The sequence below is a fragment of the Lactuca serriola genome, chromosome 2 (assembly GCF_051521515.1).
Source record: "Lactuca serriola cultivar US96UC23 chromosome 2, Lser_US96UC23_V15, whole genome shotgun sequence".
In the NCBI taxonomy this organism is placed as follows: domain Eukaryota; kingdom Viridiplantae; phylum Streptophyta; class Magnoliopsida; order Asterales; family Asteraceae; genus Lactuca; species Lactuca serriola.
In genome coordinates, this window is record NC_136409.1 from 123,092,352 (window position 1) to 123,113,896 (window position 21,545).

The 21,545-nt window shown below is 41.7% G+C and overlaps 1 protein-coding gene across 1 annotated transcript; it reads left to right on the top strand.

Moving 5' to 3' along the window:
• The first annotated feature begins 2,692 nt into the window (after positions 1-2,692).
• LOC145089543 (uncharacterized) lies at positions 2,693-3,004 on the top strand. The gene has a single exon (XM_079027965.1). It carries the CDS (start codon positions 2,693-2,695, stop codon positions 3,002-3,004), a length of 312 nt encoding a protein of 103 aa, XP_078884091.1.
• Positions 3,005-21,545: the final 18,541 nt, after the last annotated feature.

Genomic DNA, 21,545 nt, shown 5'->3' on the forward strand with positions numbered 1-21,545 from the left:
GGGTGAGACCCACATTGCATGCCAGATGTCTTACTCAAATCCTCATGATTATAAGTGATCCCACGTTATCTTCCAATCACTATCATCCACATTGCTTGGTTTACATTTGTTCCACCTTCGGCATCTTCAATTTTCTTTTCACACCCGTTTTCTTGAATTTTTTTACATCCGTTTTGTTGAATTTTTTTAAGTTACCGTCTATACATATTAGGCTAGACGGAGTGGACGATAGCAACTCTCGACATGTTTCAGTTAGTTTCGATGAACACTGCGCCACCAACTCGTCTGAGTTTGTCGGCCAAACTCGATGAATGTATACAAATGAGAAAAAAAGATATGTGTTATTTTTCTTTTCTTTTGTATTTTTTACTATTTAATCATACATTTTCAATATCAAAAATCATCATATTTTTAAAATATAACGTTTTTATTTTTTAAATTTCAAAATTAAACATTCAATCTTCTACTGTAAATATCAACATTCTTCTTAATTTTTCACAAGATTCAAACCTTTTTAATTCAACTATCTTGATTTCTTTTCATCTTCTTCAAGACTTCATCTCTAAAAAATGGCTCGTGTTTGGACAACAAGTGAGAAGAACGTATTCACTCGTTCATGGGACGATGTAACTGAAGAACCAATAAACATGAGCGTCGATACACCTACTTTCTGGAGGAGAGTCATCGAAAATAAAACCGCGAAACTTGTCAACCTCGAAGTAAAGTAAAGATCACCTCTTCTCCAAATAGAGAAATGTAAACGCAGTTGCAGTGCATTTTAACATCGAGTTTCGTAAGGTGAGGCGTGAAGCAGTGTATGATGAAAATGAAAATACTTTGTTTGTCAATTCTCTTGAGGTTTTCCGTGAGTAAACTAACAAACATTCGGTTTATTGAGTTTTGACAAATTGGGAGGCAGTGCGACAAATGGCGTCAACATTTAGAATGAACCATTTCTGTGTTTTTTTAATGTTTCACATGTTTTAATTTCTAGTGTGTTGTGTTTTATTTAATTTGAACTATCTTGTGTTTCTTTAATGTTGTATTTTTTAAAGTGTGGCAATTTCCTTTCAAGTTAATGAAATTTAAGTTTTTATAAAAATAATTTGTCTAAATTGATTATGTTTTATATAAATTAATTTTAGAATAAAAATAGCATGACAAAAGTGGCAATCCATTCCCTTTAAATAACAAACTTTTGAAGTATGTGATAAATCATACGTTGCGCCCACTTACTTATGGCAAGCATGAAATCACTCCCTTTAGCCTCACAATCTTATAGAATTTCATTTATCACATTAAACATTAGTTTATATATATATATATATATATATATATATATATATATATATATATATATATATATATATATATATGTGTGTGTGTGTGTGTGTGTGTGTGTCTATATATATATATATATATATATATATATATATATATATATAGAGAGAGAGAGAGAGAGAGAGAGGACGATTCTATTAATATGCTAAAAAAAATAAAGCTTTGAGATTCGACTCCAACCATATATTTATCATCTTCCATTAAAGGCTCCAGCGTGCCTCGATATGTCTAATCATAAATAATTATATATGGTGGAATATACTTATATGTTTGTTTACAAAAGTGACTAATCATATATGATTATTGTGGTTGATGGCAGAGGTAGTGGTGATAAAGGCGATGAAGGTGTCAGTAATGGGGTTGGTTAGTGGCAGAGGTGGTGGTGGTGGTTATAGTGAAGTTTGTGGTGGTGGGGAAGGTGGCGAGGGGAAAGGAACATGTGACACTGCATAATTATTTATGAATAAAAATCTCTCGTTGCATCGGTATGCTGGAGCGGTAGAATGACAAATGAGAAATAGGTGGTTGACAAAAAGGATAGGAAATTTATAATTTCCATTGGTTTAGAGATCGAACGAAAAGAATGAGAAAAGTTTGATGTATCGTTAATGTTGAATTTCAGATGGAAGGATTAGAGGCTTAGAAATGTACGATTCATCCTGATCCGATTAGTTTAACAATTCGATCCGATAAACAACCCGACCAAAATCTGGTTAAAATTCCGATCCACATCTGGCCAAAATCCGAATCCGTTCCTTATCTGATTTATAATCGGCTTAATCTGATTTTTGGTGCGTTTTACCTGATTTTCGGGTGGTTTTCGATCCGGTTTTTATAGGATAAGATAATGATAACTTACATATTTATCATCTCCTATTGTTTAGCTTAGTTTGTTATCTCTCATTGTATTTATTCCTATTTGTATTTCGTTTCCAAGTTAAGAGAGAAATCAAAAAACAATAATTTCGTACCTGATACGATCGGCTTTTAGATCGTATCAAAGCTGGTTTCAAGATCCTAAATACAAGAACTCTTCCCGTTTTAATCCTGAAGGATGGCAAGAGATGATCCCAAGAACAAAGACAACATAGAAGAAAGTTTCGGGACTACAATCGACCATAGTTCTCCCTATTTCATTCACCCCTCAGATTCCCCAAAACAGCTTCACGTGAATGATGTCCTTACCGACACCAATTACGTTGACTGGTCCCAAGAGATGGAGAACTTCCTCTTTGCCAAAAATAAATTCGAGTTCGTTGACGGCACTATCAAAAAACCAGAAAAGGGAACCATGCATTACATGGCTTAGATGCGATGTGATGCAATGATAAAAGGTTGGCTTACGACTGCAATGGAGAAGAACATCCGTAACAATGTAAAGTATGCCACTACTGCTTCACTGATTTGGTCAGGTCTTCTTGAACGATTTGGCAAAGAAAGTTCACCTAGAGCTTATGAATTGAAACAAAGAATTGCAGCAACACGACAAGATGGAGCCTCTGTTTCCACAAATTTCACTAGCCTTCGATCTCTTTGGGATGAGAATGTGTTTATCCAACCACTACCGTGTTGCGCTTATGATAATTGCTCCTGTGATCTTGGGAAGAGGATGGACGATTTTCAAGAAAAGGAACGCTTGTACCAGTTCCTTTATGGGGTTTGATGTAGAGTTTAATGTCATAAAAACAAAAATCTGAGCAGCCAAACCCATTCCAACTTTGGGCAATGCCTATCATCTGGTGGCGGAAGATGAGAAGAAAAGGTTGGCTTCGAATGACAAGAGAGCTCAACCATAAACTGCAACATTAAAGGCATTCCAAAGAAGAGATGGAAACTCTAACACGTTCAAATAAAGGAACTTGACAAAAACCACCAAAGACACCAAAGAAGGCAAAGAAAATGATCATTGCATGTTATGTGGTAAGAATGGACATAAGAAAGAAGGGTGTTTCAAATTGGTGGGTTACCCAGAACTGTAACATCCCAAAAATCGAGGGTAAAATTTTAATTTTTAATATATATAGATTCAACATCCATTTACATTTATCCAACATTAAGGTAACCCAAATTAAAACAATTATCAGAGTAATTCCCAAAATTAGAAGTTGCGGAAAAACATAGGTGTGTGCGTTGCGATCAAGTTGGGCCCTTCCCTTTCGAATCGGAAGTACCTGAAACCATAAACCACAAACTGTAAGCACAAACCTTAGTGAGTTCCCCAAATACCACATACCAAACATATCAAACGAGCCATACATATCATACATATCCAATTAATCAATAAAAGTATTATGTGCCGACCATAGTCTTGCCATTATGCCACAAGCCGCCTCGTGGTCTTCCATGCCAGGCCGAGGGCCAAAACCCTGGGTCTTACAGGCAAGTGCCAGGAGCCACCTCCTGGTCTTCCATGAAAGCATCACAAAGACAACTAACATACAATCTACAACTACTTAACTAATAATTGCCAGAGTTCAGACTCTGGTCTTGCACACAGACTGCTAAGAGCCGCCTCCTGGTCTTTCATACAAACTGCCAAGGGTTACCCCCGGGTCTTCCTACAATACATAAACCAAATAGGCCGACATTGGTGCCTTCGACCCATAGAACAGTGAGGAGACTCACCTTGAATGCAGAATTTCATTGAAAAAAAAAATCCCTAGTTACTGCCCTGACGATTCCCCGAGCTATCAGTAGAAAATAACACCCAGTTTAGCAATTGGGTTCCAGTCTATGGTTCATAATCCATACTTGGGGTAAAATAACCATTTTACCCCTAACCCAACTTGAACCCAAAACTAAGGCCCAAGTCTAAAAACCATAAAGGCCCAAAACCAAAAGTTCCACAAAGGCGCACTAATGGCCTATTTTTCCACATTAGGCCCAACCTATATGAGCCTTATCCTAAAGCCCAAAAACGCCCTTTAACCCAACAATTGGTCTCAAATGGCTCAAAAGGCCCAAAGGAACAAATCCCAAAACTAAAATGACACCACAAGGCCCAATAAGGCCTAAACAGCAAGACCCACATCCAAAGTTAAGTCCAAGCCCAACAACCAAAACTCCACTGATCGGACGAACGCACGACGTCTAAGGGCTAAACACACGAAGTTCGTCGTTGGACAAATTGATCGGGACTAAAGACGGAATGCGCTACGTTCCCAGCGGATACGCACGACGTTTAAGGCTAAGTTCCAAATTCTCATTCTAAGGACCAAATCCATTAAGTCCAATGCCTAAAACCCCAGAATAGTCCAATAACAGTTACTTAACCCATAAAGTCGAAGGCTTTAAGCCTTTGCAAGGCTTAAAGAAGCCCAACACCAAAGATGAACCCCAAAGGTCAAAATCACCCCAAAATGTCTTAAACACTTCTTAATACCTTAAGACCTCAATCCAAACTTCCGGATCTGATTTCAAGGGACTTATTAAGTCATAAAGTTTCTAACTTTATGACTTAACATAACTAAATGGGACCCAAATCAAAACCCTAAGTCCCAAACTTCATCAAATTACTACCAAATCATGCATGGAAGGTTTATACTATCCAAACTTTATGACTCCATAACCTCAACAAGTACGAAATATGAAGCTTAAAGGTTTTGGAGTAACTTCTACGCACAAGAACCACCTCAAAAGGACCAAAACCATAACAAAATACCTCCAGAAGATAGATCTGGGTGCACAAAGACTGGATCCAAAAGCTCCAAGTCAAGCAATAACTCTTCAAGAAGTTCCTTCTTCTTCCTCAAGCACCAAAAGCACACATAAATCATTTTAAACTCAAGAATCACTCAAATGGAGGCTAGGGTTTCGTTCTTAGGGTTAGAGAGGATGGAGGCTGAAGTAAATGAGGGGTGGAGGTGAGTTAAGGTATTTAAATAAGGTCCAAGACCCTAATTTAGGGTTTTAATATTGCCCGAAGAACACAGCATGTTTCCTTGGGGAACGTGGGGTGTTTCGAAATGAACCTGAGTAAAATCCCGTGTATGCCATGCGTAACTCCCTTGTACGCCATGTGTACCCATTTTGGCCCAACAACCCTTTACTTCAAATGGTCATAACTTTTGCATCCCTTATCCGTTTTCGACGTTCTTTATATCCACAAAAAGGTAACAAGAAGCCCTAAATATCTTTAAACTTTATTTAGTCTGAAAACCAATCAAAATTAAATCCAAAATTCATAAAAGACCGAATTTGAAACATCCTAAAAATATAGACCAAAATTTTCTTTTTATATAATTTATGAAAAACCATAATACATCTATATCATAATAAAACCACAAGTCATGTATCTCAAAACATCATCAAATCTGTCAATGTAACAAAATCACATTTCATAAATCAGAGTGAATCCTCCCATGCTAAAAACAATGGTGTGTACCATGAATTCATCCCGAGCTCTTCCCTTTGCTAGAGGAAGTAGCTGAAACCAACATTGAAAACCGTAAGCACGAAGCTTAGTGAGTCTCCCCCAACTACTACATACCATAAAAATATCACATAACATATCTTGGGCGCAGCCCAAGCTGAACTCGAGTCCTGACTAGAACCCCAACCTGGTCCTACAAAGCTTGCTCTCTTACATAAAGAAGGCGCTAATCAAATGTTGGGAAGTTTCCCCAACTCCCAACTCACACAATCCTCAATCCAGACGACCACTTAGGCAGCCTTTCTCCCTGACGGGGATGCGAAACTCATCCTAGTTTCATGTCTGCTTCTATTCATGAATACCTGAACGGTTCTCCCCCACTTTGATTCGACTAAACTCTTACAACATACAAGATTTGAAGGATTCTCAATCCTTCAACCCTCGAATGATCGAACTGCTGATAAATTGCACTTACCAATGCTAGTGTTCCATATCTAACTAACCCAAAAGACCGCACAACCCCTGAAGACTAGATGAATACTTTCCGAATCCCATCAAAAATTGATAACCCCAGATGGTTTAAGAATGATATCTCACTCAAATATTGAAGTCCAAAGAGCAGATGCTCAGACCAAAACCTCGACAACATACTACTTCCCTCGGCACCCCCAAAAGGAAATCCAAGCACAAATGTTAAAACCATAGAATCCTGGCGATACTGGAGAACTAACCCACTAAGTTCTGACCATAAACTTTCCACACAATGCCCCTGAACCGATCTCGACTACAAACCAAAATAACAGCCGAACACTCAGAGCTCGCTATATGAGAAACAACCCCTCAGTAAACTACGGATGATTCATGGCATATAAATGACATATAACATTTCTTGAAAATGTAACCCAAACATAAGCAGATAAATGAAGCAAAGATATGCTTACCAAAACCGATGCAAGATTCCAACAACAAAAATACTGATAAAACCGAAAAGAAAGCAAAAGATACATATCCGCAATGTCATCTGCTGGAGTCCTTACCTCCCATGTTTGACACTACAAAGCCAGACTCCTCTCTGTTGGGGCTCCTGCCCTACCCTCTCGTCCATTGGTGATCCTCAAAGTAGTCGGAGCAGGCGCATTCACTACTCCTCCCCTCAACGTCGGACAGTCGGCCCTCTTGTGGCCTACCTGATCATAGTGAAAACATAATGGGCTTGCCCCTTGAGGACAATCCCTGTTAACGTGACCCATCCTGACACACTTGTAATATCCCAAACCCCTGGAACGACAAACTCCATCATGCAGTTTCATGCACGTAATGCACTGTTCTCGGACCTGCTGACCTCTCAAACGTTGATTAGAAGTCTTGGGTCTCTACCTGGGACCCTCCACTATATGTGCTTGATCTGACCCTTCTTCCCAAGGTGCTCCAAATCGGTCTCCTGCTCTCGGGCTCTGGAAATCATACCATTCAGGGGCTCGCACCATGAATTACTCACAAACTCCCTAATATCATCCCGCAACATATCATGATACCTCACCTTCTTCATCTCCTCATCTGCTGCACACTGCAGAACCAATAAAGCCCTATCCCGGAACTTGGCAGTGATCTCTGCCACAGTCACAGTAGTCTAGAGGACATCCAACAATTCTTGTGCCAACTCCTGCACCTCGATCACCAGTGTAAACTCAGCGCGGAACCGGGTCGAGAAGTCATCCCATAACATAGCATCAACAACATTGTTGGGCTGAAAAGAGTTTTGATGTTGCGTCTTTTGGGCTCGTTGATAAGCCTTGTATTCTCTGGTTTGGGCCTGTCCAACCGAGAGCCTTTTATGTATTGTATATAAGTTAAATGCTTGCATGCATATTAGGTTAAGATTCTAGAAATTATCGAAATAGCGATTGATCAAGAGCACTAATATTTTTCTGTAATCGTTCTTGTAATCTTCTAATCCTTTACAGTTGATGTTCTTAATCGAGCTCTTCTAAGGATTTTATTTAATCATTCGACACGTTTGATTCAAGCTGTTTGTTCTTATTATTGCGTTTTTTACTGTTTTAAATTCATATACTTGTTCAAGATCTAATCGATCTTCTTAGATTAAAAGGTGTTTTAATCACATCAATTGGTATCAGAGCAGGAGGCTGTGTAATCGATACACATCTTTTCTGTGAAAAAGATTTCCATTAGGGTTTTTCCGCAATCATTGATATTTATTGAGCCATCATCTTAATTGACGTATCTTAGTATTTATTGTTTTGCCCTAATCTGCTTTATTACAAGTCTGATCTTTGAACAGGTTTTACGATCATTATGGACGCAACGCAATCAAACCCTATTAATATTTCCAACAGCATCGGTTCGACGACAAAGATTCCAATCCTGTACACCCATGACTATGACGTATGGGCGCATCATTTCGAAGATTATGTGATCGGATCGGAGGACAATGGTTATCTCATATGGGAAGCCATCATCAGTGGACCGTTTTCTCATTCTACGACGTCCAGAATCATTAAGACGCAAAAAGAGTACAATGATCTGCTCAAGGACGTGACGAATATCGCGCAAGATGAAAATGACAAACTCCAGTGCAATATTAAGGCGCTTAGGTTGATCAAATTCGCCCTTCAGTCCGACACATTCAGGCTGGTCAGCTCATGCACTACGGCGAAGGAAGTGTGGGATAGACTTCGCGAACTGTATTCCACAGACGAAGATCTTGAACATTCCATCCAAACCTTGCTTCTATCTGAATTTGGTGAATTCAGGCAAGGGGCCGAAGAAACTGTGACTCAGACGTTTGATCGCTTCAATCATCTTCTCAGCAAGATGATCAAACACGACATTGAAAGGAAGCTCATCGAACAAAAGGTTACTTTCTTGAACGGACTGCGATCTGAATGGAGAGCAGTTGTTTCCACAGTCAAAGCCCATGAACAGTTTAAATCATATTCTTTGGCGAAACTGGTGGGTATTCTAAAGTCCCAAGAGAAGATTGTGGTTCAAGAGAAGAATGTTGTCTCCAGTCTTGGTTCGTTGGCCCTCCTATCTAAAAGTAAAGCTGTGGTGGAGGATGAAGAGCTCAACTTGGAAGAATATGACCTCTCAACTGAGGATTATGCCATGATGGTATCCAATCCTAAGAGGTTCATAAAGAAGAGATTCCCCAGCAACAAAAATCGAAACTGGCAGGGGAGTTACAGCTCGGAAAAAGCGAACAATGAACCAAAAGCTGAGGAGCCCAAAAAGGAACCGAAAGCAGATGGCGATTCCGGAGTAAGTTGTTTCTATTGTGGTGGCAAGAACCACTACGCTAAGGACTGTGTTCTTAAGAAGATGGCTGAAAAGGACAATGGAAATGATGAGGAAGCTGTGCTGCAGAAGAGATTGGATGAGTTGAGAAAGAAGAAGTCTACCGCTAACCCTTCTATTAATGCTCTTATTGTGCAGGGTTCGGTCAATGACGATGAGTTCGGTAGCACTGAAGTTTGGTCTACTGACTCAGAAGACGAAGAAGTGAGGAAGCCTACTCATGGAAAGGCATATGTGGCTAAGGAGGAAAGCAGTGATGGAAAATGCTTCATGGTGACTGAAGTGTCTCAAATGAGGGGATACAATACCGATGGAGGAAGCAATGGACCGAAGGTGCAGGAGGATATGTGCTTTACGGCCAAACCACTCAGCCAGCAGTTCAATGAACTTGATGAACTGATAAAGAAGGTACAATCTGTTTTCATTTCATCTAAAGTACCACCATCCTCTTACGAGAAAGAACTAAAAAATATTAATACAAGAATTTCTCATTTAGATAGTAGCCTAACTCAAACTCGAGTCACCAATTCTAACCTGACTGATCAATTAAGCAGGGCGGCGTCGAAGAGTGAGGAGCGGCGAATGTTGATTGAGTTAAAAGAGTCGGAATTAATTAAAGTTAAAGACGAAAACATTTATTTGCAAAGAGACAATTTGAAATTGTTAAAACAACGAAATGCTTTTTGTTTAATAGCTAAACGTTTATATTCCAATATTACTCAACTTCACTTGGATTGTGAGATAGGCCAAAAGATCCATCGCATGATTTTGCCCTTTCTAGAATTTAAGGAGGATGAAATCGATGCCGAAGCCTACAATTGTGAGAGTGTGATATCGTCTGATGATGTCAATCCGACCTATATGTATGGACTGGACAAAATTGAGTCCTTCATTAAGTCCAAAGACCACAAGGACATGCTCAAAAATCTTTTGGACGAAAACGACCGACTTAAACTGAGAACCGAAACCATGCAAAAATTTGACTCTCTAAACGCCAACGTGAGCTCAGAAAATAAAATTGATGTTGAAAATGCATCTGAGCTTAACGAGGACGACAGCATGAGTGAAATTTCTGTAGAGGATACGGTTGACTGCTCAGAATTTGTTAAAAGCGAAACTGAAAGCCACAAAAATCTTATTTCTGAAAACTCTGTGGAATTCGCTAGACTGTCCCAACAAAAGTTCCCGAAATTAGTAGAAAAGGCTGTTGTGTATCAAAAGGTCAGGACCACTCCAAATCAAGTATACAAGGTGACTGGAGTAACCGAACATCAAACAGCTGAACTCACAGCTATTGTTAACGAAGACAATGCTGATGGCTGTGATGAGTACTTCTGGGAAGCTCCTATTGATAATGGAAACGAAACCGTCGGCCTATCTGAAAGAACCTCTTGGATGAGAAAAGGGAGATACATACCTGAACCCTTGAACAAGCCCGATAATTTCAGTGAACCAAGCACCAGTGGTACGAAAGAAATTCCTCAAGAGGATGATCGTTTAGCAAAAGAAGACATTCCTTCAACACCAACAGCTCGAAGCGAAACTTTATCAGATACTCCTTCCACTTCCTCAGGGCAAACTGAATCTTCTTCAGAAATTCCATCTGCTCCCTCTGCTCAAAGAAAAACTCCTGAAGTTCAAAAGGAACCAGTCAAAGTGACAGCAAAAACAAGAGCGAACGTTCATCATCAACCTAAGCAGATGAGGGATAAGAAGATAGAGAGGAACCAAAGATACAGGAAAAATCTTTCTGAAAGGAAACAATTCTGGCACTCCCAGAATGCATACTATACACACAAGGACAAGAATCTGAAGTATGAAAACAATCCTGTACGAAAGCCTGAAAGTTCCACCAACCAAAAGCCAAGGTTCGGTTCGCAAGAAAATACCAACCGAAAGCCAAGGTTCGGTTCACAAGAAAACACCAACCGAAAGCCAAGGTTCGGTTCTGAAAAGGACTTCGACCGAAACCAAAGGTTCGGTTCCAAGAACAACTCCAACCGAACACAGAGGTTCGGCTCCGAAATCAAAAGAGAACAAGACTCGAAAGTTAACCCCACCAACGATCAAAAGCAAAAGGGTCACCTAGAGTCATCAGCAAGGAAGACATCTCCATCCAAATCCAAATCCTCTCTTCCTAATTCTTCTCGTTCTTCTACTTCCAACCATTCATCTCCATCTTGCTCTAACACTAATTCCGTTGGTTCTCAAAAACCTCATTCATCTGCTGAACAAAAGGGAAAGCAGAAGGTCGATGAATCCAAACCTGAGTCCAAAACGAACACACCTAATGTCAATAAAATAAAAGTCTTTACTATTAAAAAGAAAGATGAAACAACTCTAATAAAACGAACATATCTAGTTGACATCTCTCTTACTATTCCTGTTCCCATGAAAAGCTCACATGGACCCAAGAAACTTTGGGTTCCTAAATCTGCTTAACTTTTGCAGGTTATGAGTGACGAGCAGTTCGACGAAGAATGGTACATCGACAGTGGCTGCTCGCGTCACATGACAAGGAGGAAAGAGGAGCTCAGGGAATACAGATCTCTTGCTAATGGTGGCAACGTTAAGTTTGGAAATAACTCCTTCGGCACCATAAAGGGATACGGAATGATAACGAATGGTGACTTTACAATAAGGAAAGTGGCGTATGTGGAAGGACTTCAACACAACCTCATCAGTGTATCTCAGCTTGTTGGAGGTACAGATCTCAAAGTTTCATTCGATGATGAAGGTTCTGAAATCATAGAGAAAAAGACAAAGAAAGTCATTCTGAAGTCAGAGCGAAAGGGTGAAATGTTTCCTCTGAACATGAAACCCATCAAAGGAAACCCAGCCATATGTCTGCTATCAAAAGCTCAATCCGACGAAAGCTGGTTGTGGCACCGAAGACTCTCTCATCTCAATTTCAAAGACATCAACCGACTTGTCACTGGAGGTCATGTTAGGGGCCTTCCATTGCTCAAGTTTGACAGAGAGCATCTATGTGCTGCATGCGAAATGGGAAAGCAGAGTCGTCAAAGTCACCCATCCGTGATTAACACAAAAATTGTTGAACCACTCGAATTACTTCATATCGATTTGTGTGGTCCTTCATCTATCGAAAGCATCGGTGGTAGCAAGTATATTCTTGTCATCGTTGATGATTTCTCTCGGTTTACATGGGTGTTCTTTCTTAAACTCAAATCTGAAGCGACTCAAAAGCTGAAAGTGTTTATCAAGCAGATTGAAGTCCAGCTCAAGAAGGTCGTTCGAAACATCAGGAGCGACAATGGTCTCGAATTCAAGAACAAGGAGTTTGAAGAGTTTCTTGCAGAAAAGGGAATTAGTCATAATTTCTCAGCTCCTTACACACCACAACAGAACGGAATAGTCGAAAGACGAAACCGATCCTTGTGTGAAGCTGCCCGAACTATGTTAAGTTTCGCTTCATTACCTCTTTATCTTTGGGCTGACGCTATTTCTGCTGCTTGTTATACACAGAACAGGTCCTATCTCAACAAACGATTCAAGCTCACACCATATGAGATAATAAATACCAGAAAACCCAACGGGAAATTTTTCCATGTGTTTGGCTCAAGGTGTTTCATCTTCAACTCTAAAGAACACCGCAACAAGTTTGATGTCAAAGCTGACGAGGGAATCTTTCTGGGTTACTCACTCACATCCAAGGCTTACAGGGTCCTAACCAAACGATCAAGAAGGATTGAAGAGACATACTATGTGACCTTCGACGATAACTACGTCAAGAAACTACAGGCCATAGATGACACTGCCGGGGAAATATTTCCTCAAACTGGCCAAGTCATAGTCTCAATCGCCAATTTGTACGAGAAATTTCTGGAACTCTTTGACGAACCGGAAAAAGCCTCTCTCTCAGAAGTAGGTGCAGCTGACAACAAAATTGATCATATGAAACAAATTGTCGAAGATGCTGCGAAAAGAATGCATGAAGGAGAATCGCTCACTGATGAATCTCCAACCAACACTGCTTCTGTCGAGGGGGAGCCAAGTTCTCATGTCGAGGGGGAGCCAAGCTCACAAGTCCAGGGGGAGCCAAGCTCTACTACTTCAACCGAAGGTCCTTCACCAACCGAAGGTGCCTCTCCAACCGAAGATGCCCCTCCATACGAAGGTGCTTCAACGTCTGAAAATCCAGCACCACAACAAAATCCTGAGCCTCATGTTTCTCAAGACTCATTATTTGAGGGGGGAGCATGATGATATGACGCTTGATGAAGATAGCCAATCTGAGCCCGAAGAGATGATCAACGCTGAACTAGATCCAACCTTCGACCCGAATTACCCTCCTCTTACCAAATGGACCAAAGATCATCCTATCTCTCAAGTAGTTGGTGATGTATCTGAGAAGGTTTTGACCCGATCTCAACTGAAGGAAAAACAGACATCCTTATTCTCAAAGGTAGAGTTTTGTATGTTTAACTCATTTGTATCAAAAGTTGAACCAAAGACAGTGAACACTGCCCTCGATCACTCTGATTGGGTTCAAGCAATGCAAGACGAACTGAACGAGTTTGAAAGGAACAAAGTCTGGCGCCTCATTCCAACTCCTCCAGATGCTTCGGTTGTTGGTCTTAAATGGGTTTTTAGAAACAAAATGGACAAAGAAGGTAATGTCATTAGGAACAAGGCTCGTCTGGTAGTCAAGGGATACTGTCAGGAGGAAGGAATTGATTACGAAGAAACATTCGCTCCAGTAGCTAGACTAGAATCTGTCAGAATATTTCTGGCCTATGCTGCTCACAAAAACTTTGAGGTTTTCCAAATGGACGTCAAGTGTGCATTTCTCAATGGAGAACTCGAAGAAACTGTGTATGTGGAGCAACCTCCTGGGTTCGTGAACGAAAAGCATCCAAATCATTGCTATATTCTGGATAAAGCTGTGTACGGTCTCAAACAAGCTCCGAGAGCCTGGTATGAAACGCTTACTAAATTTTTAAAGATGTCTAAATTTAAACAAGGTTCGGTTGACCCAACCTTCTTTCGCAAAAAGGAAGGTAACCAGCTTATGATAGTTCAAATTTACGTTGATGACATCATCTTTGGCTCCACGAATCCCAGCTTAACGGCTGAATTCCGAAAGTTGATGGAAACTAAGTTTGAAATGAGCTCAATGGGTCCGATTAACTTTTTCCTTGGTTTAAACATAAGACAGGGACCCGAAGGCATCTTTATTAATCAGGAAGCTTACACAAAGACTCTCCTAGCGAAGTTTGGCATGATGGGAGACTCAAAAGTCAAAGTCCCAATGGCATTCGACACCAAGCTTACCCCTTCTCTAGACAAACCGGCTGTCGACATCACGCTCTATCGACAAATGATAGGCTCACTGATGTATCTAACTGCTAGCAGGCCTGATATCATGTTTTCTGTATGTTATTGTGCCCGATTTCAGGCTAACCCACGCGAACCTCACATGCTGGCCGTAAAGAACATCCTACGCTATCTCAAGCGAACCACCTCCTTAGGTCTGTGGTATCCATCCAACTCAGGCTTGTTCGTTCAAGCCTATTCTGATGCTGACCTTGGAGGATGTGGACTCGACCGTAAAAGCACAACCGGTGGCTGTCAATTTCTTGATGGGAAATTGGTCAGCTGGCAATCCAAGAAACAAACATGTGTGTCGCTGTCTACTGCCGAAGCGGAATACATTGCCGCGGCATCCTGCACATCTCAAGTGATTTGGATCCAGAGTCAACTCCGAGACTATGGACTCAATATGAAGAAGATCCCACTATATTGTGACTCTGAAAGTGCAATTAGGATCTGTCATAACCCAGTGCAACACTCTAAAACCAAACACATAGCACTGAGGTATCACTTCATCAAAGATCATGTGGAAGATGGAAATGTCGAAGTTCACTTCGTAAGAACCACTGATCAACTGGCTGATGTCTTTACCAAAGCTCTTCCTGAAGCTTCATTCAATAAAATATTGCAAGGGCTAGGTATGATGGAATCAGAGTCAGTACCTCACACTACCTCTCAACCTCAAACGTTAGAAGCGGATCCAACCGAACGTTCGGATTCTCGCTCGTTTCATCAAAGGTAGTTTTTCTAAGTTGTATATTTTTTGTAAAATTTTGTTTTTCCTTATGTTAAACGAATTTATATCTTGTATATCTAAAATCCTTGTGTCTCAAAATTTTCCAAAACCGAAACCAACCGAAGGTTCGGGTTCGGTTTTTCAAAATTTTGTGGAACCGAAACCAACCGAAGGTTCGGGTTCGGTTTTTCAAAACTTTGTGGAACCGAAACCAACCGAAGGTTCGGGTTCGGTTTTTCAAAATTTTGTGGAACCGAAACCAACCGAACGTTCGGGTTCGGTTTTCCAAAATTTTCTACAACCAACTCCAACCGAACGTTCGGGTTCGGTTTTTCATTTTTTCCAAAGTATTTTTTTAAAATCGTAATTTTTTTTTCCTTTTCATTCTTTTATTTTTATTATATATCACAAATCCATAAATATTTTTTTTCTTTCGTGTGCTTATTCGTTTATGGGGATATATTTGATAAATTACTTAAGTGTCCCTAGAAGCATGCTGCTGTATGTGTCCCAAGCCTCATAAGATTTTGAATAATAGCCTTCATGACCTGGTATACACAAACCTTGTCTTCCCAATAAGGCTAACATATTTATTCTAATCGTGAGCTACCTCACTCTTTTCTCACATGAGTTAAGAGTCTCCTGCTTGGTCCTTATTTTCGCAGCAGAGGTACTATGTTTTCTTACACCATCCCTATAACTCTTCTCCATTACATTCGTTTCATCACTGTAACCCTTGAGACTCTCAGAAACTACCACTGAGGTTTATGGTTACACAACATCTGCGTTAATGATCTTAGTTTCGTGCCACTACGAGTTAAGTGAAACCCAAAATTCAACACCAAAGAATTGACGGTGACAAATTAATTTGATCAAGTCTTCACCAATGAATTGACGAATGTACCTTCATGGAATCTCAATTTTTTTTCTTTACATGATTCCAATGAAATTGTTACACACCATAACATTTCTTCCCAAGGGATCTAGTTTTAAATTTTTTCTGAGATTTCATATTAAATTCATGCCGCTTCAAAATCAACTCCAACCTACTTGTTCAACAGACTACACCGGTCTCACAAGTACTTTGTTCACATTCGTTCTTATATCAAGAATTGCATTGTTGAATCAACGCGAAACCACCATTAATTAGCCTAATTAAAAGAAGTCTTTCAACATTTCTTAATAAATGTTTGATCGTAATTCAACGGGATTCCACATTAACACTTTGAGGTTCTTCTGGACCTTGAAGGAAGAGATTCGTGCCCGGGATCATCAGTTTCGTGTCCTTATGGACATCACAGATTATCCTAAAAAGAGTTGCTTTATTTCTTTTTCTTTTACACTCTTTGCACGAAAATCCTAGATTTTCAAAAATTCCGTTACTAATTATTTTACAGGCTGGATTATTACTGAAGCGTTACTAATGGAGTTGAGGCCAAAAATCAGCCACGTGGGTCCTAAATTGAATACAGCTGATTAAAAAGGGGAAAAGACAAAAAGTTGCTGACTCGGCGGGAGTTAAAAGGATAGAAATTCAAACGACGGTAAAAAGGAGGGCGCGTGAATTTGAAACGGCCGCACTTTTTCTGACACTTGAGGACGCATGTGCAATATCGAAGCGTCATATCTATGGAGTTACAGGCGCGTGTGGAAATGGAAACGATTTCTTTATCTGAACCGGCGCTTATTGGGCGGCGTAATCCTAGGAATCTGACACTCTCTCTCCTACGTGATCATCGCACGTCCCAACTGTCACCAATCAGTCACTCAAAAACCCTTCCATATTTCCATAAGAGATTTGAAACGATTTTTCTCTCTCTTCACCAACTATAAAAAGCCATCAACACCACCTTTTACCTCTTTACTGCCCCCATATTTCCCAAAGCAAAAATACTCCCAAATACTCTCCCGTTCTCCAAACCTGCAACAATGGCTGAATCTTCATCTGTTCATGCAACTTCTCAGATTCTTCCCATCCGACCCCAGCAAAGCTTAGTCATTGATCTAAACCCACTGGCGTATGATCCCTACATGTCGCCGGTCATTGAATGCCTCAAGTATTCCCAACTGGCTCCTGCACTGTCAAGAACTGCAACGGTGCCGATGGTTACCCTATCTCAGGTTTATGCAACGGCTTACTATGACAGGGCCGTCGACCGGGTATTCTTTGAAGTTGGTGACCACAAGACTTCAATTTCTCGTCCCCGTTTCTGCACGCTGTTAGGGTTTGCTGCTGACTCTTCACGCGTTCACCCGGATACGATTCCGGTGGGAATGTACTACATCATGTTTTACAACATGGGCTACACAGAGGTTCTCACCTCCGTCGCAAGGTTCAAGAAGTCCTGCCTACCGCCCCAGTGGAATGGGTTATTTACAGTTCTCTTCAAGGGACTGTCAGAGAGGAGCTCAGGATCTGACGATGCAAGTCGTCTTTTCCTTTCTATAATGTACGGAGTGTACAATGGGATAAACCTGGATTATGGGTTTGTCCTCTGGCAACAGCTGCTTCAGAGCCTCTCTTCTTCTTCTCGACACTCTGAGGTGTCATTAGCCCGGTTCTGGATCTTAATCACAAGATGGGCCATGGATAAATTCGACGTTCCAACAGAAGATGGTGCATCGATGTCTTCTATTGGTACGTTTCATACCAAGAAGATCATCGTATCCGACGCATCAAAGTTCTCTTTCATTGGCTCTATCCCGGAGTCGATGTATGGGAATGTGCCATCTGAAAGCCAACTGATCAGGACGATCAAGGAGTCTGGGCCATCTGGTCCGAGGGAGCTGACACCGGACATGCTGCGATCAATTCATGATGCCGATAAACCGATGGCCAGGGGTAAAAAGGCAGAAAAAGGGAAGAAACCATCCAAAGCCCTAAAAGGACCTTCTCCCAAGAAGCGCAAACAACCGAAGGCTGCTTCATCCCCTCAACCGAAAAGGAGGAAGACCCAACAGAAGCGAAAGCTCGTCATTCCCTCCTCATCAAGCGAATCCGAAGGTGGGAGTTCGGACTCTGAGGGATCCCAAGGAGACGAATCTCCTCAACGAGGAAACACACCTCCTCGGTCCCCAACCCCGGAGATGGAACTTCATCAATCCCCAGTTCCTTCCCCTCCACCCACAATACCTATTTCCATTCCCACCATAAACCCCACTATTCCCCCAAACTCCATTCCCATACCTCCACCCATATTCACCACATCAACCGAAACACCACCTGTTACCGAAACCCCTCCAGTAACCGAATCTCCACAAACCGAAACTCATACACTACCACCACCCGAAACTAACCCCCCACCCACTCAACCCGAACCAACCAAACCCATAACACCCCCAGCTTCTCCACCACCTCAATCTCCAGAAGACGCCTCCGATGGCGGTGATCAATACCTTGGTGGTGATCACATGAACTTCGATTCGGTCTACTATAGTCCGTTTCAAGTTCAGAGTGATGAGGAGGATGATGCTCCAGTGACAAAGAAGCATCTTCGCGAGCTTAACGAGAAGGTTGATCAGCTTCTCGCCTCCTCTTCCAACCAGCAGTCATCTATGTCTGAAGCTGCCATTCAGAAGATCGTTGACGCCTTCTCAAGGACTCAACATGATTCCGTGGCCTCAGCTACTGCTGCTATAGACGCCTCCACCCGAGCATGTGAGGCAGCGACCGAAAAAGTCGATAAACTATTCAATGACGCTTCTGTCCTGCTGCAGTCTTTGCAGGAAAGCGCCGAAGCCACTAAAACAACTCTGGAACCAGTTGTTCATCAATTGGCCCAGTTTGTAAAGACGGAGCTGTCTTCGTTCGCTACACTCAGACAAACTCTTAGCGACGACAACTCGGAACTTCGTGCCTCCATCGATGCCCGCTTGGCAAAGCTACAAGAGGATCTTGCAGCAGAAAACTCACTGATGGACGTCTTGGCGAGCAAGACTACCGCCCTAAAGGTCAAGAGCACGCAGCTTTCCAACTCCGAACAACAATTGGAAGCTCTTCGATCCGAGAGGGAGGTCATAAAGACGTGTGTTTCGGATGTCCATGCCGCTCTTTCAAACATCCTGGAAGCACACGACCCCATACTTAATCACTCAGTGAGGCGCACCCTCGCTGAAAAGCTATCTCCGGCCATGGACCTTTTAAGCAAAATTGAAGGCCTACCCAGTTTCGTGTCCATTCCGAAACAAGGGGGAGAAGAGAAGAAAGGATCGAAACCACCTCCGTCCTCCAAAGCTACTCACACAACCGTACCACCCCCAACTGGTCATGCCTCGAGTTCGGGTGTGAAGAACAAGGGCAAACACATAGCAGAGGATGAAGATGAAGATGAAGACAAGGAGACCATTGCGGACATGTTAAAAAGAAAGAACAGTCGCAATGCTGAAGACGATGCCAGTCGTGTGGCGCGTGAGGCTGAAGAAGCCGAACAAAAGCAAAAAGAAGCCCACGATCTCCTTGAGAGCCGAAAGTTGCTCTTCCCTGCCTGGACCAGGGATCGTCTGATAAAAGAGGCCATAGAGACTCCAAGCATACTGTGGCTCGAGCCGGTGATATCTTTCGACTGCAACAACACTATTGATTCGCAGTTTGATATGCCGCTAACTCGAAAGGCGTTCATCTTCCATGCCTTCTCTAATATTTCTGAAGTCCCGCATCCGAACGATGAGCTTGACAGGGAGCTCATTGACTTCTACCTGGAGGCCGCCCGCCCTCAGTGCCTTACATGGAGTGCCCAGAAGATCGTCAACGTTCGGGTGATGAAGCCTTACGCCGTGGGGAGATTCACAAACGTCAAGTTCAAGCTCATCCGAGGATCTGCAAGAACTGCTCACATGATCTCTCTGACGGATCTGCCCAATCTGAACCCTCATGATTGGATAGTCTTGTACAACATCCTGCTGACAAATGAATCTGAATATGGTCCCATCTTAGACCATGTCAAAAGGATGCTGGCGTGCTATATCATGGAGGTGGCCCTAATGGATCAGGAGGTTGCCACAGTTTTTAAGAAGAAACCGAAAGTCAAACCTGTGGGATCGGCCAGTGATCTGAATCAAATGCAAATGGGCAAGATAGATTCGAGGCGAAACTCTGTGATGTTCACTAGAGCCGAAGGACAGAAATGTCTCTTCGCTTTAGCTGACAAACATCTTTACACTACAACTTGCTTGGAGCACATCTTATTCATCATCAAACAGTGTAAAGACAATTCGGCTGATGATATCAAGTACTTCAATGATATGATCAATTGGTACATCCGGTTTAGACAGACCATCCTTTCCATAACCAAGTGTCTGTTTAGTACCGTGAAGAAGAAGGTACCAGCTTCAGCCGCCGGCCCAAGTATGAAGTGAAGGTCTCGCTCCAAATTGACGCAAAGGGGGAGATTGTTGGGCTGAAAAGAGTTTTGATGTTGCGTCTTTTGGGCTCGTTGATAAGCCTTGTATTCTCCGGTTTGGGCCTGTCCAACCGAGAGCCTTTTATGTATTGTATATAAGTTAAATGCTTGCATGCATATTAGGTTAAGATTCTAGAAATTATCGAAATAGCGATTGATCAAGAGCACTAATATTTTTCTGTAATCGTTCTTGTAATCTTCTAATCCTTTACAGTTGATGTTCTTAATCGAGCTCTTCTAAGGATTTTATTTAATCATTCGACACGTTTGATTCAAGCTGTTTGTTCTTATTATTGCGTTTTTTACTGTTTTAAATTCATATAGTTGTTCAAGATCTAATCGATCTTCTTAGATTAAAAGGTGTTTTAATCACATCAAACATCATCACCCATCTCACTACCAACATCTTCCCACCAATCTTGTGCCCTATCCTTCAATAGGTAGGAAGCATATCTGACCTTCGCCTCCTCGGGGCAAAAACTCATCTTGAATGTGTTAGCCATATCCGCTAACCACCTCTTACTGACAATGGGGTCCCTCTCCTCATGGAACACAGGAGCACCACAAGCTCGGAACTCCCGGAAAGAAAGAATGCAAGCTCCAACAATAGCCATAATCTCAGCATGGAATGCGCCTAAGCGCTCATCCAAGATCTCCGAAATACAACAAGAAATCTTCGATGAGATGAACTCCCGCATCTGCTCTCTAATCGGCTCAGCACCTGCACCTAAGCCGGAACCCAAACCAGAACCAGAACCAGAGCCACCTTCCTGAGTGCTCATCTCCAAACTAAAATACAACATGCCAAAGATCAAAACATACCCAATAATCCTCCTCCCATAAACTTCCTAGATTCTCCAAGACTCTCCCTGATTCATGTATGGATCTTGTGCTTTCAACAGTACGGGTCCAATACTACCTTCTACACCTATCCATACCTTGCTCAATAATCGTACTGAATCCTCTAAGTCACCTCCTCAAAATTGATGCACAAAAACGTCACTAAACGACACCACTAAACCCACTGAAGCATATCCTAGGCTCT